The sequence below is a fragment of the Bos taurus genome, chromosome 21 (assembly GCF_002263795.3).
Source record: "Bos taurus isolate L1 Dominette 01449 registration number 42190680 breed Hereford chromosome 21, ARS-UCD2.0, whole genome shotgun sequence".
Classification (NCBI taxonomy): Eukaryota; Metazoa; Chordata; class Mammalia; order Artiodactyla; family Bovidae; genus Bos; species Bos taurus.
In genome coordinates, this window is record NC_037348.1 from 18,925,235 (window position 1) to 18,951,050 (window position 25,816).

At 47.3% G+C, this 25,816-nt stretch overlaps 1 protein-coding gene across 14 annotated transcripts in view; it reads right to left on the reverse strand.

Moving 5' to 3' along the window:
* NTRK3 (neurotrophic receptor tyrosine kinase 3) overlaps positions 1–25,816 on the reverse strand; it is a 439,365-nt gene that overhangs the window by 104,372 nt on the left and 309,177 nt on the right. For 2 of the 14 annotated variants that reach the window (XM_059879144.1, XM_024981895.2), the window contains 2 exons: positions 18,029–18,163; positions 14,126–16,271 (listed from right to left, as the gene is read on the reverse strand). In XM_059879144.1, the coding sequence (XP_059735127.1) occupies positions 16,153–16,271; positions 18,029–18,163 (254 nt within the window). In that variant the 3' untranslated portion in view covers positions 14,126–16,152. 14 annotated transcript variants of the gene reach the window in all.

Genomic DNA, 25,816 nt, shown 5'->3' on the forward strand with positions numbered 1-25,816 from the left:
GTTCATTCATGTAACACATACCAGCACTTCATCCCTTTCTATTATTGAGTAGTGTTCCATCGTTTGCTTATCCCATATTTCATTTATCATCGGCTGATACACATCTGGGTTGTTCCTACATTGGGGCTATTTTGAAAAATGCTGCTATGAACATTCATGTACAAGTTGTGTGGGCATGTCTGTGTGTGTGTTTTTTAACCATGTGAATAGGTTATCTGTTTAAAAAAATCTTTGATATCACAAAAGATTAAACAGCACATGAAACAATCTTATAAGGAAGGAAGTAGCAAAGCAATGGGCGTGTGTGTGCATGTGCCTGTAGAATGATTTGATTCTGTTAAATAATTAAATAAGAACATAAAAAAGATTAGAAAGGCAGAAAGCTAAAATGTTAACAGTGTTGTCTCTGAGTGATGGGATGGTGGATAATTTATGTATTTGTGTGCTTTTCTGTATTTCAACAAATTGTCTACTGTGAATATAAATTACTTTTGTAATCAGAAAAAAAGCACAACGTTATTGGGGAAAAAAAAAAATCCTTCCCATTCAATTTCTCCAACCTCTCTGTTGCAGAAAGATATCTTCGCAGTAGGCCACAAATAGGGGAGGGAGGGCATCCCTCTTTCTCTCTCTCTCTCTCTCGCTCTGTTTAATGCTGGTCACAGCATCCAGAAAACTGCAGATCCCCAATAAATACAAATCAATTTTGGAGACCTCGAGATCAGTTTCCATGGCAACCTGACAAGGGCATGATATTATATGAGTTCTGCCCCAGCGTGGAGATGGTCCACTAGGAAGAACACCTGACTTGAAGAGCCCGAGGTGGCCAAAGGGCCATAGTATTTATCTGTGTGGCAAAGGCATCAGGCATCCTAAGACTCAAAGAGATAGACATTTCTCCAAATAATGGGACACTGGAAGCGTGAACTGATCATCCTGATTGTGGGTTCCCTGAACTGCCATTTCAATTTATACAGCTGCACACAGATGTCATGATTCAGTATTTTCCAGAACTATACTTAGGAACTAAGTGTCCTTCCTCTCTGCTTACCTCATGCACAATTTCATCATATTGCTTCATAATTACTCACTTGTCTGCACAAGGCCTGTCCCTTATATTTGCAGGACTTGGGACAAGAGGATAATTAGAAGGCCACATCTCACATGTTCAAAAAGTTGGAAGTCATAAATTGAGCTAAGTTAATGCTAGTTGCTCAGTCATGTTTGACTCTTGGTGAGCCCCTGGACTGTAGCCCGCCAAGCTCCTCTATCAGTGGGGTTTTCCAGGCAAGAATACTGGAGAGGGTTACCATTCCCTTCTCCAGGGGATATTCCTGACCCAGGCATCGAACCCAGGTCTCCTGCATTGCAGGCAGAGTCTTTACCATCTGAGCCACCAGGGAAGTCCAAATCAAGCCAACACACTGTTAAATAAGGGACATCTTATCTTCCTCTAAATACATTTTCAGAATGACCTGAAGAACCAGACACAGATTCAGATGCCTTGGACTCCCTGGAATTGTGAGACGGGACATGCAGTGTCAGAAAACAAGACCCCAGATTGCTCCCCCTTTCAATCTCACAGCAAAGGAGGGTCCAGGCACACCCAACCTGAACCACTCCACACACATACTCCCCTCTGCCCCCAAACAGCAGGCCCTTGACCCACTCGGGCTTTACCAGACACACATCTGTAGTGCAGCCCACCCTTAGGAGAAAAGACAGACAAAGAGGTCTGCGCATGTCCTGGAAGTGGACTAAGGGCCATTTGGGTAAGGAATTCTGGAGCAGGCAACTGAGACTTTACGTAGAAGTGGCGTAAGATGGAGGTTGTGGTGCCATAGCCCTTGGAGTCCTGGAAGCTGAAGGAAGAGCCTGAAATGTATGAAAACCCTCTTGTCCAAGATTAAGGGATACTGATCCATATTCTCACTAGATTGGATTTTCTTGACCTTGACACTAAGGACATTTTTAGGCCAGATAATTCTTTGCTGTGGGGGATCTCAGTAGCATCTACCCTTAGTCGTGACAACCAAAGTCTCTGGGGGACAAGTCACCCCTGCCGTGAGAACCAGCTCAATAGACCCTGAAGCTGTGGAAGGAGGGAAATACAACTGCTTCACTTAGTGGCAGAGTTCATGGCAGAGAGTTGGTATGCAGTAACCGAGGGGTGAGTGAATGAACCAACATCTGCTCATGATCTCAGAGGCATTCTTGAAAGACCTCATTTTCCTGGTGAGGATTGTGAAATACTGGGAACAAAGAACTCCTCAGAACAAGCTGAGAGCTGTTCTTGATCTCCCGAGTATAAATGATAAATCTGGGATAGAAAGGTAAAAACGATAGGTGGCATGAACTCTGTCCTGAGCCCAGGACCCCAAGGATGGGACAGCTCCCTCTGCCTGATGGGTGCACAGAGCTGATCCAAGGAGGCTCCTTAAGATGTAAGGACCATTTCATGGTCCAGTCTTTCTCTACCAAAGCTTCCCTGGTTAGGAGAATGAAGGAGGGGCCAGGGACTCTAAACTTAATAGACTCTCCTAAGGAACCTTGTAGAACACTGCTCAGCCTCACGTGTTCCTTAGACAAACCAAAACGCGATGCATAGTGAGGGCTGTGATACGCATGGTGAGACTTCTGACCTGCAAGGTACTGATTGCAAAAGCTCTTCATCCCCCTGACATTCATCTCCCTGCCCTCACCAATGGGATTTTGCAAACCTTGTTTATGCTGAGTTTCTTTGATCAGCCAACAATGTTTATAGCTGCATCAAGCCCATGCTTCTTCTGCAGAGCGAGCACACCCAGCCTCCTAGTTTTCTTTATAATAGATGAATTCCTTCTTCTATGATTCCGATGTTTCTAGCAACTGAACATGGTTATGTCCAACTAGGTTTGGGTCAGCACTTAAGGGGCAGTTGGTGATGTTTGCATGAGGAAATGAGGTTCTGATGGAGCCCGACACTTGGAGCAAAGTGCACGACTGATTTCATTCACTGGCATCAAAGGAACATAGACTCGGTTTCAGAATCTGCTCATTCTTCAGTTTTCCCTAGGGTGGCAGGTCTAAAAACATGGTCCAAATACCCCTGGTTGGCCCTGAGACCCTCTCAGGAGATCCACGTGTCAAACCTATTTTCCTAGGAATACTAAGATGGTCGGTTCACTTTTGTTCATTCACATTCTCTCACAGGTATGCATGGAGTTTTTCCAGTGATTTCCTGACATGTGATGAAAATTTTTCTCTGATGGTTAAATACAATGTGTGTGTGCATGCATGTGTGTGTGTGTGTGTGTGTGTGTGTTTTCCAATGTTTCTCAGTTTTAATTTCAATTACAGTGAATGTAGATGTATAAAACCCACATAAACAAAACTCTTTGAGGTCCTTGTAATTTTTTAATGGAAAGGGGTCCCAAGACCAGAAAATTTGAGAACCACTGTGCTGCAGCAAGAATGTTAGTCATACTCTACATCACTGAAAATCAAGAGTGGGGAAAATATTTGGAAGATCTTTCTGAGAGGTAGAGTAAGTTACTGAATATAAAAATAAGTACACTTTCAGAGTTTTATAACAGGAGTGTCACTGTGACATTTTAACTGCAAAATGTTCTCTAGGTTCTTCGAAGTGGAAAAAAACAAGTTTAGAGAAAAAGAGGGGGGGAAAAAGCAAAAGTACGACTATTTTCAATAAAAGCAATACGTCCTAAATACAATATTGCTTGTTTGGAAGTTTACTGATGATCTGATTTGCATCTGGACTAGCCTCATCTCAAACACCCACAACCTGTCCCTATCCAAAGACTGGCTCTGTTTGTTGGCATCCTTGAGAGATCCAAGGATGTACAAAAATAATTGGAGGGTGACTGAGAGCATGTTTGTATTATTTGTGAAAGGGGAAGGGAGACCACCTGACACTTATAATTTTAAATTTAACTGCAATTTTGAGACCATCAGTGGCTTTCAGTTACCCATGCTATAGAATCAGGATGTGTTATCAACCAGAAGTATTTTTGTTAAGATCTAAACAACATCACGGACCAAAATAAACAGATAAAAGACCCCATTCATTCCCTCTAGCTTTAACACCAGTCCTTTCATCACGTCTGAGTTTCCCTTTGTAAATTCCTTTATTTCCTTTCCCTCCCTTCACATAACATAGATGCTATTTTCTTGCCCCCTCACCAAGTTTCCAGGTGTTTTGATTACATGGTATCGTCCATAGTCACAGTGCACCTAGAAGAGGCATATGATTGGTTCCGTATTTCAAGTGGAAGAACTGACACGTGAAATCTACCTTCCCAGATCAATATGGCCGCTCGTTACCCAAGATGCTACCCACCCATTGTTTGAAGAGGCACAAGCTGGAAGCCGATGGGGATGGAAAGAGGAGGTAAAGGACTTGCTACAGATCCTTTAAGAGGGAGAGAGAACTCTTGCTTCTTTGCAACAATCGTTTCTAGAAATCACCTCTCCCCAACTCCCATAATCAAAAGGCATGCATTATCTTAATGAAAAGAACCATAATAGTAATCATAATGACAGATAAGGAGAGGTCAAGAGCATGTCACCAACAAAAAAAGTTTTACTATTTCAAGGCTGGGGCAGATGGATCCTGAACTATCATCTGTAGCCCGGCCACTTCTCTGCATTCCAGCTTCCATCTTCTGCACTATAAATAATTCAGAGTTTTCTTCTTTCTTAAATATCACAGGACCAAGTCAGAATCTTTATGTGAAGGATTCTCGAGTGTCCCTCTCTCCCTCCGCCTCTGCCTCCCTAGCCAGCCCAGGCGGCTCCCAGGAGAACGACCCCTCAAGCTTTAACATTTCTTCTTTGACATTTCAGACTATTTGTTAGGCAGAGCTGCCTTCTTGAGATCAAAGTTGGAAAATCTTGCCAAGAACCCCCGCTTGGCCCTGTCCAACTGTGACAGAGAGGGTCTATTAACCTCCAAGCATCTGTTTCTTTCCTCTTCCAGAAAAATCCGCCAACCCTCACCCAGCAAGGCAGCCACCCTCCCCCTCTTACCACCTTCCCCAGCACTCCAGGAGGGAGCAGGGGTCACCCTTCCCAAATGACACATCAAGACACCCAGCAGAGAGAGACGGACCCCAGAACCAGAAGATGCACCCACCCCCAACTAAGAGACAACAGAGATTCATGCGGACATGGCATCTGGAACTGCTGTCTGGCTAAGATCTCTTCTCTGAGGAAAATGTACGTGAGTGCTCAGTCGTGTCCGATTCTTTGCAACCCTATGGACTGTAGCCCACCAGGCTCTCTTGTCCATGGTATTTCCCAGGCAGGAATACTGGAGTGGGTTGCCATTTCCTCTTCCAGGGGATCTGCCCGACCCAGGGATTGAACCCGTGTTGCCTGCATTGGCAGGCGGATTCTTTCCCACTGCACCACCTGGGAACCCCGAGGAATGGCAAACTCAAACATGGAACAAGGAAAGATAACTTACCCACGTCATTTTGCTCGTAGTAGGGCTGAGACTGACGCCAGCTCTTTATTGCTGCCGCTAGATGACATCACCTCCACCCTCCTGGGAGGGTGACCAGGTTTAGGGCTGAAGTCTTAAGCTCTTATGTGAAGTGATTTATCATTTTCTTTTGAAGTCTTGCAGAGAAGGTTTCCTGCACTTCACAAGAGTACCTACCCACCAGCCCCCAGAATAATGTCTGCCTCCTTACAAAGCCAAGGGCAGAAGTGGGGGATGGAGCCTAAAGAAGGGCAGAGGTTTTGGGGTTTGGTGGTTCATCTGGATGTGAGAAATCAGTGGTTAATTAATACATCCTGCTTGGTTCTGCTTCAAAAAGCTGCTGCCCACACCCTGACCCAGTGTGACCTAGAGTGTGTGCGTTGAGACTCTTTATAGGTGTTAAGTGAAGAGTGTTTCATGTTCAATTAGACTGAGAAAGGGGTAGACTCAAAAGGGTTACTTAAAGCAGGACTTCTCAGAGCCTTTACTGTCCTAACATGGTGAATCTTTAAGAGGCTGGCTATATACCATATAACATTCTCCAAAGTTATTTGACGGGCTCTTAGCATCTCATGACGCTACAGGGAAGCATTTCCAAGGCCAATGAAAAGGGGAGCATGTGATCTTTTGTTGTTGTTCAGTACTTAAGTCATGTCTGACTCTTTGCAACCCCATGGACTGTAGCCTGCCAGGCTCCTCTCTCCATGGGGTTTCCCAGGCAAGAATATTGGAGTGGGTTAACACTTCCTTCTCCAGGGGATCTTCCTGACCCAGGGATTGAACCCATGTCTCCTAAATTGCAGGCAAATTCTTTATCGCTGAGCCACCAGGGAAGCCCATTTGATACTTACAGCATGATTTATGTGATAACAAGTTGGGCATTCAAATGAAGAGAGAACCCTATTGCAAAAACTGAAGCTTTCCCAGAAAACCGATCAATACGTGTAGGGCAATACTTGGTCAAGCAGTTGATCCACTAAAACTACTAAGATACCCTCCTGAAAATGCACAGGGGTGTCACTCTGATCTTTTTAATGACCCGACTGTCCATTTGGTATCAAAGGTACTGTGCAGCAATTGCCTGTGATGATAACAGGAAATGTCAAGTTGACAGCCATAAAGATTGAACGATTCTGTGAGTCATTCACACATGGACTCAGAATTTCAATTCTCGCAGGAAGGACATTCTCAGAATATATTCTCTATTCACGGTACCTCCTCTAACCCGCCTCTCCCACAACCCACAAAGTCAAGTTCTCACTGGCCAGCTCTGCAGCTAGCGCCCTCTGAAGCCAAATGCTGGGGTCAGAGCTGCGGTCCTCAGATAGGAGTGACCAGAGGTCCTGACTGTGCCCTCTTGGCCAGTGTGACTTTTCAGAGGCTTAATGCTCGTGACAAAAAATTGCTTTCAGGTTTCCTCTCGGGTTCTCCCTCACATGAATTTTCTCTCAGAATTAACAGCAAGAAAATGCTGACATGTTGGTGTATACTTAATACCCAGGTTGGACTTAGCATCTAGCCTGCATTCCGGAATTTTCCTTCTCCTTGAGATTGCTTGTAGGAGGGCCCCAGGAAAGGCACCTACATTGGTTGGTCCATGGGACAAAGACTTTAGGACTTGTCTTTCTGGATTTTGACAGCTGGAGAGCAGATCTCGGAGACAGCTTGTCTGGTCAGTGCTGAGACAGGCCTGGCAGTAAGACAGTGTTTGTAGTTCTAGGGGTCTCCTGTGTTACGGAATCTAAACCCTTTGAGCTTCAAACTCAAGGGCTTCCCATGTCTCCCTGCTCCCGACACCCTTGAGAATCTGGCCCTGTGCAGTAACTATTTCCCCGAGCCTGTCCAGCCACTAAGAACCATGGCACAGGACTGCAGACAGACGTCATTCCTCCCAGAGCACCCGGGACCCCACACCCTCTCTTCCCCAGAGTAGTCAGTCTCTCCAGGAGTCAGGATCACGTGACCTTTGGCCAAAGGCCATTGCTGCAAGCCTTGGAAGTAAAGCACATTGCACTGCAATCTTAAAACATCACGAGAACCAGAACAGATCAAGGCTGGTGTGAGCTTCAGAGTAAAAAAAGTAAGTGACATTTCAGAGCTTTGTAAAGGAAGTATCACCAGGCCATATTTGACAGTGGCGAAGTCACTTTACAGGGGTTGGGTCTTTGCCCTTCTTGCTGCAGAATGAAAGTATGGACAAGAGAGGGAAGCCATGTCTTTCAAAGGGAAATAGGCCGGTTGCTCCAGTGAGGTCCCCAAAGGCAGAACCAGGCTTCATTTTGCTGCTATGGTTACAGCACATGAGAGGCAGAAACAGAGGGGAGAAGAAAGAGCTCCATAGACCAGCTGGTGTCACTGTCAGCCACCAAGGCCCCCACCATTGCTCACCCAAGTCAGGCTCAGTGGGGTTTTCTGAGCTGACATGATGCTCTGTTCCTCAAACTTGGATGGAACCACAAGTCGGACACAACTCTGGGTCTCATACCTTTAAGGAGCCTCACCCCGGGCCTTCAAACTCTCTCCGTAGCCAACGGGGCCTTCTGATCCACCCTCCAAAACCTCAGACAGTGCTTGACATCATCTTAGGGGATGAAGGGAGAGTTGCTCCTCCTCTCTCAGAGAAGCCAAGCTCCATTCTTCCTGCCTTATGCCATTGCCCCTCCCTCCTCTCTTAGACAAATCAAAGTCAGATTCATGGACCTCAGGGAGACTTTGAGTGGCTTCTATTGCAAAGGATCATAGGAAGACACGCGATCCAGAGAAGTCCAGAGCTGCTGTGAGTAGGAAGCTCACACATCTCCTGTTTCCCAGGCTTGAAAGTCTTACCAGAGCCCTCAGTCAGGACTTCTCTACAGCTCTGGCTCTTCTCTTGGAATCTGGTAACCTTGTCTTTCCCCTTTACCCAAGTAGTTCCAAATTCCTTCCCAAACTGGATTGGCACAGACCTGGCCTTGCCTTTGACATAGAATCTGAACCATCAGCATTGTCTGTGTCCTTTTAGGACCCGGGTTTCTCAGAGATCCCCTGCCTTTCTTCTTTCTTTCTTGCGTGGAAACCAAACATGCTTGAGTCAAAGACTAACAGCAATATCTCCTTGATTCTCACCACGCCCAACACCCAGAACCACAGGACATCTGAGCAATGCATCTGCCTGCACCGGAAGGCAAGAGGGGTGGGAAAGTAAGAGCTAGTGCTCTCAGGCACACACCCAGGAGGGGCGAGGGTCCTGATGGACAGAGAGGGAAAGGCAGCGAGATCTTAAGGCTCATCAGCCAGGCAGAAGTCTCCTCCCTGAGCAGCAGAGCTAAAGTCCCAAGGGCAAACTGCGGTCACTTTGTAGAAGTTTTACCCATTGAGTAGGAGAAACTGGGATTAAAATCCTACCCAGATCAGAATCCTGATGGAATGCTCAAACCATCCAAAAAAGCAGACAAGAAAACTTATCTCTTGCCAACATGAGATCTTCAACTTACTTTAGGTGCAAGGAGTGTGGCTGCTGCTGCTGTTAAGTCGCTTCAGTCGTATCCGACTCTGTGTGACCCCACAGACGGCAGCCTACCAGGCTACTGAGTCCCTAGGATTCTCCAGGCAAGAACACTGGAGTGGGTTGCCATTTCCTTCTCCAATGCATGAAAGTGAAAAAGTGAAAGTGAAGTCTCTCAGTCGTGTCCGACTCCTAGCGACCCCATGGACTGCAGCCTACCAGGCTCCTCTGTCCATGGGATTTTCCAGGCAAGAGTACTGGATTGGGTTGCCGAGGGTGGAAGGAGGCTTATTTAGCTCTGGGATATATCGTCAATTTTAGCCTGAGGTTTTCTTGAGAGGAAGTGCGTGGGATGGTGTGTGTGTGTGTGTGCGCACACGTGCAGGCACACATGCTAAGTCACTTGAGCCCTGTTGGACTCTTTGTGATCCTATAGACTGTAGCTCACCAGGCTCCTCTGTCCATGGGATTCTCCAGGCAAGAATAGCAGAGTGGGTTGCCATGCTCTCCTCCAAGGGATCTTCCTGAACCAGGGATCAAAGCGGCATCTCCTAGGAAAGGTGGATTCTTTACCACTGCATCACCTGGGATGGTAAGGGATTTCTAGAGGGAAAATGCAGAACCAGAGCCATCCAAGGCATACATGGGGCCGCAGAGCAGACAGTTTCTCCAAAGCTCCCAGAACAATGAAGTTGTGGGGGTGGGGCAGAGCTAGGTGAGCAGGGGAGTGGACCTTCAGCCTCCTGAACAATGCATAGGCAAACCAGGTTCCCCTGACACTCCCACCTCTTCTGGAGTGCTGAACCATTGGAACCTCAGAGCAGCCGGCGTCACTCCACTCTCACTCATCTCGGTCTGTCCCTCACTGAGACTCTCTCATCTTGCTCTCCCTTTCAGAGTCACTCTGGTGCCCATCTGTGAGTCTAGGGGGAGCCCCAAGTCAGTAAACACTGAAGGAACAAAGGCCCTCTGCTTAATCTGCATCTGGCGTGGTCCAGGAAGCTGCAGGCAATGTCACCTTGCACTGATCTGCTGTCTCCGTAGGATCAAACCCTCCCTGGAATCTTGCTCTTGGATCGGAGATGCACGAGCCTCTGCCCAGGTCTGGCCTTGACCCGCGGGAGCTGGGTGGAGCCAGGGAAGTGTCACTGACCCTGTACTAGGCTGAGGTCATGCCTGCGGCTGGGGCCAAGGAGGATGTGGTGGCTGGAAGCTTGGCTAAAGAAAGGAATTCTCAAGCAAGAAAGGAGAGACAGGGCAGTGCAGAGCCCAGCTTCTTGCCTTCCAAACTGAAGATGCTTGGCATGTGTTGTCTCCCTGAGTGGCAAGGACACAGCAGAGCTTCCACATGTCAGGAGGTCTTTGGGGAAGGGTGGAGAATGTTCAGATGGGGGTGCAGAAGTCAAGCAAGGCTCTTCCTTCTACTACCTTCCAGTCTGAAGCTGCTCACATTGACCAAACCCGGGCAGCCTCAGCTACCAGCTTCAGGACCAGGTGTGTCTCAGCTGAAAAGTCCTTCTCAACATCAAGGATGCCATCCTTGTCTGTTTGGAAATCTCACCAACTGGAAACCAGATGATTCAACTCAGATCTAAGAACAACCACACTTTCAGGCAACCAGGGTCACCAAATGCTAGAATGGGTGAAGAAAGAGCAGGGTGGATGCTCTTTTCTGGGGAGTCTTTCAAAATCACCGTGCTTGTCTGTTTCCAGAAGGATGTCAGGGATGGCATGTAGCCGTAAAGACCCCTGAAGGACTTCATCTCAGGAGGTGGGGGGAGCCTATGATTGTGGAGCCCTCAGGACTTCAGCTTTCCTGGAGCAGATGGATTGCTCTGTGGTGCAGCTGAGAGCACTGGGCGGTCAAGGAGACCCCATGTCAGTCTTGGCTCTGCCATTCACAGCTGCCTGGTCATTACTGACTCTCGAGCTTCAGCTTCCATGGGTCAAACAGGCCTGGCTCTGAATAAGTGCTTCGCAAGTTTGACCTGATTGTTATTATGTTCCCTAGGAAAGCCCTTCTTTGGAGCTTGGCAACCAGTTTCAGGATCTAACCACACAATGCTAGTGAAAGACAGAGCATGTCCCTGGAAAACCCTACACCCGAGTTCCCCACTGTCCTACACCTTCTTAAGGAGAGTGAGTTCCCCGCCCTTTGAGCTTCAGAAAACACTGTTCAGAAGAGGAGCCCCTCAACCCTTTCCTCCAGGATGAAGATCCAGAGAGCACACAACAAGCACACTGGCTTCTGGGCTTGAGCCTTTGCCACAAAGTCCCCCATGACCAAACGCAAGCTCAAGTGCAAAAAAGCCACTGAGAAATCCTGTGGGTGAGATTCCAAACACAGAAGGTCACAGAGCTGCAGGACTTGTGGGTCCCCCTAAGCCTCCCTGGATGAAGCCAGTCCAAGCCAGCATCCTTAGCGGGCTGAGTTCTGTTTTGAAGGCCTCCCCATGCCAGCTCTGACCACTCTGGAGCCTCTAACATCGGGGTAGATGCCATGAGACTTCAGGGCCCAGTAGGAAAGCATGGGAAACAGAGTCCTGCACACTCAACACTGAAGCTGGTTCTCCAGCTTCAGCCAGTCCTCATGCCTCCTGGGAACTTTCTCACACTTCCCTGCCATCTGCCATGGTCTCTTCTGATTGAAGCCTTCTTGGTGCTCTTCGATGTTCCCACTTGCACCCCAAGGCCTCGCCTTATACTTTAGAGGCAAAATAGAGGCCCCCAGACAAGGCTTCTCTCACTCCCTGCCCCCCAAACCCCTAAACCCTCATCTCTTCTTCCTCCTCTTGCTGTACTCTCCCTCCATGCGGGTGATGCTGGCCCTTCCTCCCGAGGATGGGTGGTTTTCTTTCCCATCTTCCCAGGGCCTGTTTCTACTCATCATTTTTTCTCCCATGCATTGGCAGGCTCTATGCATCCAGATAAAACAAAGCTTAAATATCTCTAAGTGAAAGTGTTAGTTGCTCAGTTGTGCCCAACTCTGTGACCCCCATGAACTGTAGCCCACCAGGCTCCTCTGTCCATGGGATTCTCCAGGCAAGAATACTGTAGTGAGTTGCCATTTTCTCCTCCAGGGGATCTTCCCAACTGAGAGATCAAACCTGGGTCTCCTGCACTGCGGGCATGTTCTTTACCATCTGAGTCACCAAGGAAGCCCTAAATAATGAAATTGCCCCTGGAATCCATGCAGCCTGATGGTCCCAAAGATGGTCTCAATCCTTGGGGCATCCCTGGTCCAACTCTAGAACTCTTGAGAACAGGAGAATGCAAAGCTGGGGCAAACCCCCTGTTCAGGCCACTCTATAGAAAAGGAGCCTCCATTTGGGGTGAGGTGAGGGGTGGGGGCTCAAACAGAACTAGACTCCAGTAGGAGAGTGAGTGAGTAAGGATAAGCAGAAAAGCACCAACCTCGCCTGATCCATCCCTGTTGGACTTCCACCTTGAGCTCGCCCACCCAATTTGCCTGCATCTTTACTTCCTAAGTAAGAAGCCCCAACAAAGCCTACTGAGACCCAGGGAGGGGTCCAAACCCTCCCAGGAGCCCTTCCCCAGCCCCCAACCTCCTCTGTTGCTCCAAACCTCCTACATACAAAGTCCTCTCCTCCTAAAAGGAAGATACTGTAAGCTGCACTCATGCTCAGTTGCTCAGTCGTGTCCAACTCTTTGAGACCCCATGGACTGTAGCCCACCAGGCTCCTCTGTTCATGGAATTCTCCAGGCAAGAATACTGGAGCAAGTAGCTGTTCCTTTCTCCAGGGGATCTTCCAGACCCTTACTTCCTCACAAATTCTATAAAATCCTTATTCTTTCAAAGTCCAGCTTAAAACCCTAATTATTGCCTGTGGTATTTCTGTTGTTCCTCTTAAGCAAAATTAAATCTGTGTGCCTCTTGTTTGATTTCACCAAAACTTACTGATACTGTCATTATAATGATCAGCTTTTCTAGGCCTGTCCCTCAAGCTTAATTATGTGCTTTTTAGGACTAGATGATGTCTGTGCTTCCCTAAGACCTAGACCAGTGTCTACCAGTTGAAACAAATACAGGCATGTATATTTTTTCAAGTGCTAGACACTGGCTGTATGTGTGTATATGTATCTTCAATCCCTGAATTCTACCTCGGAACTGCTAAGCAAATCTTGACTCAAGAAAATCCAATACATCACAGCTAAAACCCGTACACTGAAATAATGACTTGCATTTTGTGAGTTGTTGTTGTTATCATTTAGCTGCTAAGGCATGTCTGACTTTTTTGTGACCACCGTGGGCTAGCACGCTAGGCTCCTCTCTTCCGTCCATGGGATTTTCCAGGCAAGAATACTGGAATGGGTTTCCACTTCCTCCTCAGAAGGCATTTCAACACTTCTAGCTGTGTCAGGGCTCAGGAACCAAGGGCAGACAGACATACCCGGCTCATCTAAGTGTTTCAGTCTCAGTAGGACCCCAGGACTCGCTTCCTCCCTTTCTCTGGTAGCCTACATGGGACCTGCCATGGAGCTTGGTCCACCTGACTATGTACGTGCCGTGTGTGGGGAGGGGTGGGGGTGTCTCTGAGTAATCGGCAGGTTGACCTACAAACTCAGAGCCCTATCTTTCTCTGGGCAGGGTCTCTTCCCCAAGATTCATAAGGGAGCTATAAAACCACTCCAACCAAGGGAAAAATCACACTGGCTTGCTGGTGCCCCAAAGATAAAGGATCCCTTGACCCCACTCCAGAGCCCCTTATACCTCAGTTCTGAAGAAAGAATCTCCAAAGGTCTTGGCTGCTCAGACAACAGAAGAGTCCCCTGCCACCAAGGAGGCGAGGGTCTCAGTTACCTGAGTTGTATTTGGTGGAGTCTGGTTTGAATTTTGCTTCTGCCTCTTGTGCTGTGTGACTCTGGGTGAACCAATCAACTTCTCTGTGCCTCTAATGCCTTCTCAGTAAGATTGAGGAAACACTTCATTGTATGGGCTTAGAGTGTATCTGGAGAGGTCTCAGTGAAAGCAACCAATGGAGCAGATTGTAAAATCCTTTGCAAATAGGACTTCGCTAAGAAATTTCTTTAAAAGAGTAAAATAGGGAGGAATTAAAAAAAAAAAAACAGGGGTAGCCTGAAATGTCTTTAATATTCTTTGCAAAAAATGCCAAATAAGAGGTCTGATTCAGTCATTTCATTAGAAAATAAAGTGTTTATTAAGAAACTATACACTGAACACTCCTATAAGTCTCTGTGGAAACATAACGCCCCATGGTCATAGCACAAGATGAGGGAAAATGGCAGAATAAAAGATGCTGGGATGGATGAAGCCTGGGAGGCTGGAAATGAGGTAATGAATTACAATAATCAAAAAACATCATCCTCAAGCTTACTCCTTAAAGCCACACTCAGAAAGAGGCCCTGGCCCAAAGAGTTGGCAGGACACAGTGGGGAATGGCCAGACATGAAGTGGTGGGGAGTGGGGTGGTGGGGAGCTGGGAGGGGCTGAATAAACACATCCTTTGAGGTCCTGGAGACAACGTGAACCCCCGTGTGATACTCTGGACATTCAGGTGCCCGGGAGGCCACCCCAGATACTGGGCAAGAACTTGGAAAGCTCTGTATTTTTAAAACCCACAGAAGGCGTCTCCAGAACCAGGCTGGGAACCTGACCTGAAGAACCCCCATCCACAGGACTCAGGACCAAAAACCCTAAGAGGGAATCCTAACCCCCAGGGAAATCTCCCAAGGCAGAGAATCTGCTATCTATCTCTGTGCATCCTCACTCCCAAACTTAGTGGGTTAAAACCACCACCGTTTTGTCCTACAAGCTCCCCATGGTTGGCCCTTTCCTCTTCTGTGCTCCACCCTCAAGGGGGCAGCCTGTGCTGAGCCCCCACAGTGGAAGTACCAGGGGTGGGAGGAAGTAAGCCACGCCCTGACATCTACTAAGCCAATAGGGCAGCAAATCTAGGGGACTTCCAGGCCCTACACCTATACTTTTCCTATGGAAGCTGGGGTAAAGGCATTCCCTCCACTCTCCCCGCCGCTGTGGATCAAGGTGAAAATGGGGGAACAAATCCCTCCTCTTTGGGAGAGGGTGGCCATGGAGTAAGGCATGAGTCAAAGCAAGCAAAGTAAACACATATATTGACCAGAGGACAGGATGACACTTCCATTGGTGCCATGAGAGGGGCTGGAGGAGGCCAATTTTTACGTCTTTTCCCCTTCAGTTCATCTTGGCCTTGAAATGGTGATTCCATTGGGCGCCGAAAGTTCTCAGAGTCAAGAACAAGTAAAAGTGGGGGAAGAGAGCCAATGCCGGAATCACGGGCCAGCAGGAAGGGCCTTGGTCCCTGGGTCCCTTGGTCCCTTGTGGTCCTAGCAGGATGCCTGGTTCTCGGGCAAGACCTCCTGCAGCCAGAGCTCATGGGAACTGTAGGTCTAGGGGCCAAGAAGGAGCCCTGGAGAAATCCTCTTCTCCAAGGGGTTTTCTAATACCACTCACTGAGCCGTTGCAGAGAGAAGAGGAAGTAGGGGGAAAGTGTGTCCCCAAAAAGACATGGTTTTCTCCACCGAAAAAAAAAAATATATATATATATGTATATATATAGAAAATGATTGGTGTCCATTCTTTCCTCTGAGACCTAATCTGGTGCCAACATGTGGGCCTGGCTCCCCCTCCTCTCACCGCGCCGTCTCCACCTCTCCTTAGATGTTCTTCCCCACGGGAGGCTGCAGGGCGACGAGGTCACTAAGAGGGTGGCCTGGTATCCTAAGGAGAGCCAGGGAGACCCCACACTTCCAGGCAGAGAAAGCGAGGCCGGAGCACGGCTGGACTTCATCAGGCTTTCTCGTGGTGGTTGGGTTGTTTTTGGAAAGCAAGAGACTGGCTAGTATGTTTAAAAGATGGTTCCTGGTGCACAGGTTTTTAATTCTCTTTATTGGCTCTAAAGACGATGGCAGGAGCTGCCTTGGAGGCCAGAAAAAAAAGGAGCACAGTGATGACTGGAGGGGAAGGGCAACCCTGCCAGTGGTGGATGGGGGGCGGGGACACACCCGTCTTGGTGGCGATAAAGGATGCAGGGGGCACCGATGGCTCGAGTGGTTTCTAGTTAGCATCCCCGGCTCCAAACGGAACAATGCCTAGAGCTTCCAACCTCTCAGAGGGCCCAGCCTACCAAGGAGACATCAAAACAGGGAGGCTTAAAAGGAGTCTTTAAAAGCCATGACGTCCTTTGCTGAAATAGACATTGACATCCTCAACATAGATGCCATGGTTAAGAGGCTTGGAATGTCCGGGAAGGCTTATTGGATTCAACATAATTTCTCTGAAACCTATAAAAAACAAAAACAAAAAAACAGAAAAACAGAAAAAAGCAAAATAAAGTAAAAACCAAAACCCCCAAAGAAGATCAAAACTAGAAGGGGAAAGAGATGGGAGCTCGAAAGGTGGGGACGGGGTCGGGGCATGTTGGGGGGGACAGGGGACAACTGGAGATATGGATACAGATATACTGGGAACAGCCAAACGAATTTTCAGCAAAAGGGAAGGATAGGAGGAGGGGATTAACTTAAAACCAAGCACGGTCAGAGAAACTGGAAACACTCCACTTTTGCTGCAGCCTCCACTGAACTGAGGAAGGGATGGGAGCAAAACATTTGGGGGCATGGCCTTGGATTGTTCTGGAAGAGGAGGAGCAACCTCATCTAAGTAGGAGGAGGCCCTGATGATGAGCCTGGGAGGGAAGTGGGGAGGGGGCATAATCACCAGGGTCCCTGGGGAGCAAAGGGGTCAGAGAGAATGCTCTCCAGACATTCTTAAGGGATTCTAGTGAGCTATTTCTAATCCTAGTTGGCACGATGTGGACCACCTTTGACTGCACCAGGCTGGGGGTGCTGTACTTCCAAGACTAGAAACACGTTCTTGTTCACTTTGTCCTCCCATTTCACCCATTCAGTGAAATGATGGCTGATCACTCCACCTCCCCATAATTCCATCTTATGTGCTCAGTCGCTTCAGTTGTGTCCAACTCTTTACGATCCCATGGACTATAGCTCACTAGGCTCCCCTGTCCATGAGATTCTCCAAGCAAGAGTACTGGAGTGGGTTGCCATGCCCTCCTCCAGGGGATCTTCCCAACCCGGGGATTGAACCCATGTCTCTTATGTCTCCTGCATTGGCAGGTGGGTTCTTTACCACTAGCACCACCTGGGAAGCCCTCCAAGTCTTACAGGGGATGGAAAAACCTTGGAGGGCTGGCACTGGTGATGACCAAGCCATGGGCAGCCTCAGGCAAGGAGGATTCCATGCTGGCTCAGCTCGTCTCTGGCCCACACTGCCATGGACGGAGTTTGGATATCCAGAGATATGGGTAATATTGATCAAATGTCCAGAGGAGGTTTTTCAATCTCACATTAAAATCATGTCTATAAAATAACGTCTGTAATGGGCGTGTGTTTGTTTAGCTGCACGTGCAGACAAGGCAGGAGTAAGCCTATCTTTTTAGGAAAGCTGTGTGCAGCTATGTGGAGGGTGTGATGGCAGTTGGAGGTGAGGGGGAGAGATTGGGTTGGTTGCACTGAGACTTTCCCCTCCTCATTCTCAGGACATATTACAATGAAAACAGAGTTGAGTCATCTTGGATGCTGGGTGCCCTCCTTCTGCGGGCATTGGGGTCAGATTGTGGAGACAGAGGAAAAGTTCCTCGCTGATGACACCATGTTTAGAGGGAGACTCAGTCTCAACGTGAGATGTTTGTGTGATAACATCACTGCGCTAACCCAGGACAAGGGTTCTCATGGGTCTGGGCAGTCTGCCTAGAGGGTCTCTGACATCCTTGCTTCTCTCCAAGCCATAGTCCCTCTCTCCTTTCTCCCAGATTCCTCATCTAGGCCCTATGAAGTATCCTGGCCTGGAAAATCCCCCTCACCTAAGGAATTTTAGTACCAACCCACATCAGGCACCTAGTCATCCCCCAGTCCTCAGGGACCTATGAAGACATCATGAGGTCTTAAGATCTTAAGAATCAAAATTGGTGAGGGGTGGAGGGGAGTCTGTACTGCATACAAACATGTCAAAGGAGGTAACTCACCATGTGACCTTGGGTAAGACACTTCCCCACTCTGGACCTCAGGTTCCTCATATATATAGTGAGTTGATGGGACTAGATGATCTCTATTGTCCTTCAAGTTTAATATCCCATGATTGTCTATGTTTGAAAAGACCCCTGGCAGAAGAGGCAGACATGGGGAAATTAGTGGTCAGTATTGAGCCCCAAGTGCAAAGACAAGGGGAAGTGGTTTTCTTAAGCACACAAGGCCAGAAACAGAAATCCAGGTGTTCCCAGCTCCTGTGCTCACACTGCCTTAACTGTAGGGGCATCTGCCTTACTTTAGGCATAAAATCTAGATACATGGTCTTCTGAGTATCATGCGGTGATATGAAAGAACTGCTCGAGGGAATCACCATAAACTCTGTCCAACCTTTCCCTACCACGCTTGCTCCCATCCCTCTTCTTGGGCCGGGGAACCCTGAACTTGTGCCGGGGAACCCTGAACTTGTGCCCACCACTGCTTTTCTGGATGTCATTTCTGGGGATGGAAGGATGACTCCTATGACTTGAGGGATGATCCTGCAGGTCTTGAGGCTCCCCTTTTGGGCCCATGCCCCCTATAAAAGAAGTTCAGCTGCTCTCCAAGAGGGAAACAACTTGGCAAAGGGGAATGAAGAGCAGAAGAGATGGGGAGTTTGGCCGTCTCAGGGCACAACAGTCAGAACAACAAAAATTGCTGGTCCCCTTAGAGACCTGACAACTCTTCTATGAAAGAGGTGTCATTATAGCTTGAGAGTGAAATCTCCCTTAGAAGCCACGCAGCATCGCAGGCCCTGGAAGATTCCATGTCAGATCCATTAAAGGCAGGGGCCAAGCCTGCCTAAGCCTTTGCCAAGGTCCCTAAAGCTGCCTCCGTGAACATGAGCCTTCTCCCATATGAGCCAGGATCTGAAGTTTGTTTTCTCTGGAACTCTTTCCCAGGTGGAGCCTTTCCAAGATTCTAAATGCTGAAGCCTGATAGCATAAGAGGCACAGATCCAAAATCTTCCATTGTTCCCCCTTTCACTCAGAACAACCCGAGAGCAGGAAGGAAAAGGCATATGCTGTGGGAGGTGGGGGTGAGGCAGGGGAGACCAGGACCACCATGGACACAGACTGGGAAAGAGACAGAAGGGTGGAGGGAAGGCCATAGTGGGCAGACACACCTCTGAAGAAAGCCTCATCCACCCGTGGCCCACGGACCCCCACGTCTAACCTTTTCCTCCATCTGTAGACAGTGTTCCCCAGAGTCATCCAGCACAAAGTTTCTCGTAGGCCCTCTGTAGTTCAGAACAAAGCCTGGTCTTCGGGGACTGTCTAGGTGTGTGTTTTCCTGAGATGCGACCAGAGACTCTGGGGTTGTTTTGGGGAAGGGAGGGAAACTGTAAAGGAAGTGGCTCGGGAGTGCTGAGCACCCAGACAATTGGATGAAAGCTTCCTGAGCCAATCCCCTGGGGCCGAAAGCAGGTTGCATCCTCAGCGGCAAGTTCTTTAATATTCACTGCAGCAAGACCAGGGCTGGCTGCTTCGGTTGCACAACACAAAAGATGGCCTACACCTAGACCTTCACACTTCTCTGTTTTCCTGACAGTCTTGTAGATCCCATTCATCTCATGCTCTCTGGTTCATCCCAGCTCCATTCTTATGCTCTAGCCTGGGGAGTTCAGTGCTAGCAGCCTTCCAAACACCTGCCGGTGAGAACTGCCTCGCATCTTCTGCCTACATGCTCTTCATCCAATTGGATTCTCAAGGCTTCCCCTTCTGTCCCTGCTTCTTCCTTTTGTTATCCGACATGGTAATTTTATTCCCAAACTCCATAAGGTGGGTTTGGGTTATAGCCTTGCTAAAAGGCCCAATACCAAGCGGAGCTCTACTGGATAATTCTCCAACATTTCCTTTTGAAATATATTCATTCATCATCTTCACGTTGCTATGTCACGGGAATGCTTAGAACTTACATATCCTTGGCTGGGAGAAGGAGGAGGTTGAAATACACAGGCGTTCTGGCACTGAGGTCATGGATGGCTTAACTACAGGGAATCAGATGCACAGAGCAATGCAGACGCTTGTCCAGAGAGACAGTGAGAGCAGGAGGGTCCCAGGACAGATGTCAGGGTGGGGAGCCTGATGGGTGCCTCACCCCAGGCATGAGGCATTCTAGTCACAGCCTCTGTGTGGTTCCTCAAGGGGTGGGAAGACATGAAGGGAGCCTCAGGTAATACCTGTCTGTAACAATCCTACCATTCAATACATCACTGATCACACTGGAATCCAAAGATCTATATAACTTAGTGATAGCGTCAGGCACTGCTTACAGGTAATTCAGCATCTCCAGTATCTTGGTGGCTCAGACAGTAAAGACTCTGCCTGCAATGCAGGAGAGCCAACTCATTGGAAAAGACCCTGATGCTGGGAAAGATTGAGGGCAGGAGAATGGGGCGACAGAGGATGAGATGGTTGGATGGCATCACCGACCCAATGGATGTGAGTTTGAGCAAACTCCAGGAGACAGTGAAGGACAGGGAAGCCTGGCATGCTGCAGTTCATGAGTCACAAAGAGTCAGACACGACTCAGCGACTGAACGACAACAGCAACAACAATATCTTTTATCTATTTATTTATTTTGGCCACACCATGTGGCTTGCAAGATCTTAGTTCCCCAACCACAGATTAGACCCAGTGAAATCTGGCAGTGAAAGCTCAGAGTCCTAACCACTAGACCACCAGGGAAGTCCCTCCAATACCTTTTAAAAGTTGATATTATTAAATCTCGGAGAAGGCAATGGTACCCCACTCCAGTACTCTTGCCTGGAAAATCCATGGATGGAGGAGCCTGGTGGGCTGCAGTCCATGGGGTCGCTAAGAGTCGGACACAACTGAGCAACTTCACTTTCACTTTTCACTTTCATGCATTGGAGAAGGAAATGGCATCCCACTCCAGTGTTCTTGCCTGGAGAATCCCAGGGTTACATGCGGGGAAACTGAGGCTCAGTAATATACATTAAAAAGAAAAAAAAAAAAACAACCCAAGTTCACTTTGTGGCAGAGTCTGATACTGAACAAGGTCTTTATAACCTTAAACCCCTTGTCATTAACTACTTTGCAATATGGCTTCTATTTGTTGCAAATCGATATTTGGGAAAAGGAGGCAGAAATGGAGGTCAAGGCTGCAGTGATGGGGACATTCTCCAGGGAAAGCAGGGCTTTGCCTCTGGCTCCTTCTGCAAGGCCTGGCTGGAGGGCTGGAGTGTTCTTTCCTCACTAATGGCTTCCCTAGTCAGAGAACTGAACATCCTCGTGCCAGCTGATGCCCAGGCCGCCTCATCTTCTGAACCATCTTCTGAACTTCTGTAGCCAGCCACACCTACCACTTTGTTTGTCTTGGGACCTTCCAAGTAAAGAATCCCAAGCCCTGTCCAGACACTGACCCCTTCATTCTGTGTTAATTCCGGGAGTTCCACTCAAGAAGGATGCAAAGTAAGCCTGATGAAAGAAAATCGTGAATTTGGAGGGAAGAGCAATTATTCAGAACGCAGTCACACCTAGAGCAAGGGTGTAAAGTCAGAACCCTCCTGGGAGGTATGGAGCCCAGAAGAACTCTCTCCCCGGCACCCTCTCCTTGGGTCACGATGTGAGCAAAAGTGACAGGAAAGGGCACATCATGGTAAAGAAAGTGTCCCTCATAATGCCGCCTGCTTCATCTGCGGCCTTTGCGGTGGCCTCTGGAAGGTCATGGGAAGACGGTCATCAAAGAGCCTAGGGGTCCCAGGATGTGACTCTGGCTACGTGGTTCTTCATCTTTGCCTCTTGATGTGGCTGTTGCTTTTCTCAGTCTAAGGTCTTTCCTCTCCTGCCATCAGATTCAACAAAAAGCTGGTGGCACTGAGCCAGGGAGGTGAGACCCAAAGGGCTAGACTTGCTGGCCACAAACTAACTTGCTTAAATCACTCAGATCATTTTCTCTGTTATTCTGAGGTTGCAAACCTAACCTATGGGCCATCTGTGGCTTTATGTTGTATCTCTTTTTAGCATAATTAAACAAATTTTTTGAATCAGCTTGCAACATCTAAAAGCTGGGGGATTTCACATTTAAAAGGTCCCTATTTCTAGATTCCCTTGAACATCCAGGAGTTCTGTCAGTGCTGGGCCAGTCTTTAGGCAAAATGGTCATCAGCTAGAGGAAAGGAGTGGCCGCTTTGTTTACACAGGGTGTGTGTTCTCCAATTTGCCATATACCCCACCACTCCCTATTACCTCCACCTGGTCCCATCATTTATTTATAATCCCTGAATGCTTTGTCCTAGCATTTGAGTTTAGAACTTTATAATAAATGTAAAGCCAGCACTAGGTAATAGGCTGTGCGTTAAGGACCAGGAATGCCATGTCAGGGAGCCTCACTGACTGTCCCTATGATAACCAAATATATGCTCCCTCTAGGCATAGCTGGGCTTCCCTGGTGGTTCAGATGGTAAAGAATCTGCCTGCGATGCAGGACAGAGAACTGGGTCAGGAAGATGCCCTGGAGAAGGGAATGGCTACCCACTCCAGTGTTCCTGCTTGTAGCATTCCATGGACAAAGGAGACTAGTGGGCTACAGTCCATGATGTCCCAAAGAGTCAGACACAGCTGAGCAACTAACACTTGTACTTTTCACTGGTTATGGTTAAAAATGATAAAGAAGTGGCTGGAAATCTCCATCAGGACAAACTTATCTCAGAAAGAGGAGCTAGTTCAGGAGTTCAACGGGTAAGAGGGCACTGGGTTCAGAAATTGAGCTCCCAGGAAGAAAATATTCTAACGACTACATACAATGCTGCTTTTGGGGAAGAAGAGGGTATTGGAGTATTTGCATTATCAGTTGGCTATGCTTCCACTTTGCTTGGCACATACAAGGCACTTGACCAAAGGTTGTCAAGGGCCAGCTAGCAAGACTTTTTAATGCAGCTGTTAAATTTCATGGGGTATGATCTGACCCAAAGTATTCCCACATCCCTGCAGCAACAAGCTACAAAGGCTTCTTTAGCATACTGAAATGTACTTGGAACTGAAATGTCCCTCTTGTATATTTCATGGCTAAGAGTAGTGAACTGAGATCCCCAACTTCAGCACACAGCACCTCTTCCTGTAAAGTTGCCTCAATACTGCTGGGAAAATCAATGATGAGACCGCCCTGGCCCACGTGCAAAGTCTGGTTCCAGCTGTGTGCAGATGCTCTAAGAGAGGGGGCTGTGGCTGAATGTAACCGAAATGTGAATTAGCTCAGGGAATCGTGCCAGGGGAAGTCACAGTGGGAGGGCATCCATGCCTGGGTGAGATAAAAGGGTGAAGAACACTGAGATTCTCAGACAAAAGCAAAAGGCACTTCCCTGAAGGAATCTTGAAGGCTCTCCTGACTCTCCCTGGAGGAATACTGCAAAGCTCGAACTCAAAAGGAGGAGAATATGCCTGGGGGCTTTGCCCTTGGCATCACTATTGTCCCACCAATAAGCTGAGCTTGGCTCAAAGAAGTGAAATATGAGTCCCAGAGAAAGTGAAGTTCCTTCCACTCCAGGACACTGGTGAACTGACCTTTTAGAATCAAAATACTTCATAAGCCATGGAATAAAATTAGTCACCTGGCAAAACCTGTTTTCCATTCTCAAAATTAACCATATAAGGGATAATTTATCATACGGGAACATCTCTTGCTTAACTGAGAGGAGCGAGAACCTCAGGTATGAATAGCCTTTCTTTATTTTCATCTCCCTCCCTGCATTTCAAATACTTGCCTTTATTTTTTTCTTTTTCTTTTGGCATGTGAGGTGGGAGTGGGGGTAGCAGGGAGGGGCTTCTCTCTAGGTTTGGCCTGCAGGCTTGTTGCCCCAAGGCATGTGGGATCTTAGTTCCCAGATCAGGGATCCAACCCACATCCCCTGCTTTGGCAGGTGAATTCTTAACCACTGGACCACCAGGGAAGTCCCCCAATACTTTATACTCAGCACATTTCCCCCTTTTTGATTCTTTTCATTCTTTTCAAATGTTTGGAATATCTGAAATAGGAAAAGTATAGAGATGATCAGAACTGGATACCCACCACCGAATATTAACAATTTATTACACTTTGATATATTCTTTTCAAATTTTTGAGAGAGATAGATCACATTACACCTATTGCTATCAGCCCATATGAATCCATCCATCATCCTGTTCCTCATCTACTCCCTCACCAGAGGTAACCACTGCCCTGAGATAGATGAGGCTCATTTCCAGGCATCTTTTAATAATCTGGCTGCAGAGGTATATATCTGTTAAGAAAACTGCCCAAGTTTACTTCTTAAAACAAGGGATGTCTTCTAGATTTATCCATATTTAAACATGTAATTCTTATTCATTAATTGTAACTAATGGAATTCAGCATGTGAACATGCTACAAATTTTTTGCCGGTTCTACCAACTGACATTTATTTCCATTCTGTCATAATTCCCAAAAAAAGGTGCAATAAATATTATTACATGAGTCTCTTTCCATGCGCATGGGAGAGTTTCTCTAGAGCAGTAGTTGGCAAACTTTCCCTGTGAAGGGCCAGATAATGAATACTATTTTAGGATTTCTACACATCATACAGTTGTCTTTTGCTGCTACTAAATCCTGCCATTGCAGTCCAAAAGCCGCCATAGACAACACAGAAACAAACAGACGTGTTCCAATTAAAACGTCACTGGCAAAAACAGATAGGGGCCAGGTTTGTTGACCTCTGCTCTAGAGGCTTTTACTCAAGGGCTGGGCATGTGAACCAGTTTCAGCATCAGCTGGGAGTTTAGCAGAAATGGAGGCTTTGAGACTCCAGGACATCAACATCTTCATTTTAACAAGCTCTTCGGGTGACTTCTATGCACACACAAAAAAAAATGTTTGAGAAGAAGGGCTTTAGAGGGTATCTCTATCATGTATAGAAATCCTTCACTGTATTGCTAAATGTCTCTCTAAAGTGATGGTACCAACTCATTTCTGTGATCACTAAATGAATGAACTTCTTATCTCATATCTCCATATCTGATATTCGCTGATGTGTGGTAGGTCTTACCTTCCTATAGCTGCATTTCCTAATTACTGCTGAGGTTTCCGTCATCTCAACTGGAGTTTCCTGGTTTAGGAACTGTCTCCTCCTATGCTTCCTTCATTGTGTTGTGTGTGTGTATTATATACCTTATGTGTGTGTGTGTGTGTGGATATATATTGCCTATATAATAATAGTATGTGTGTGATCACTCAGTCATGTCGGACTCTTTGCGACCCCGTGGACTGTAGCCCACCAGGCTCCCCTGTCCATGGGATTTCCCAGGCAAGAATACTGGAGTGGGTTGCCATTTCCTTTTCCAGGGGATCTTCCCGACCCAGGGATTGAGCCTGAGTCTCCTATGGCTCCTGTACTGGCAGGTGGATTCTTTAACACTGAGCCACCTTGGAAGTCCAATAATATTATAGAGTAATACATAATGTATACACACATACTATACATCTACACATACATATATACATTATATATGAGTTTGTCTTATCCTTTTTATTTGTGGGAGCCTGTTATTTATTCTGCATGCAAATTCTTTGTTGACTACATGTTTTGGAATTATGTTCTCTCAGTCTATGGTTGATCTTTTAATTTTGTATATGCTATCTTATATCCATTCAAAAAAAACTAAGGTCATCAAATGTATTAATCTTTCCATTAACATTATTTATAAGCTATATCTTAAGATTTTTTCCCCCTTATCAAAAGGATGTACTCCTTTCCTCTAAAAATACTACG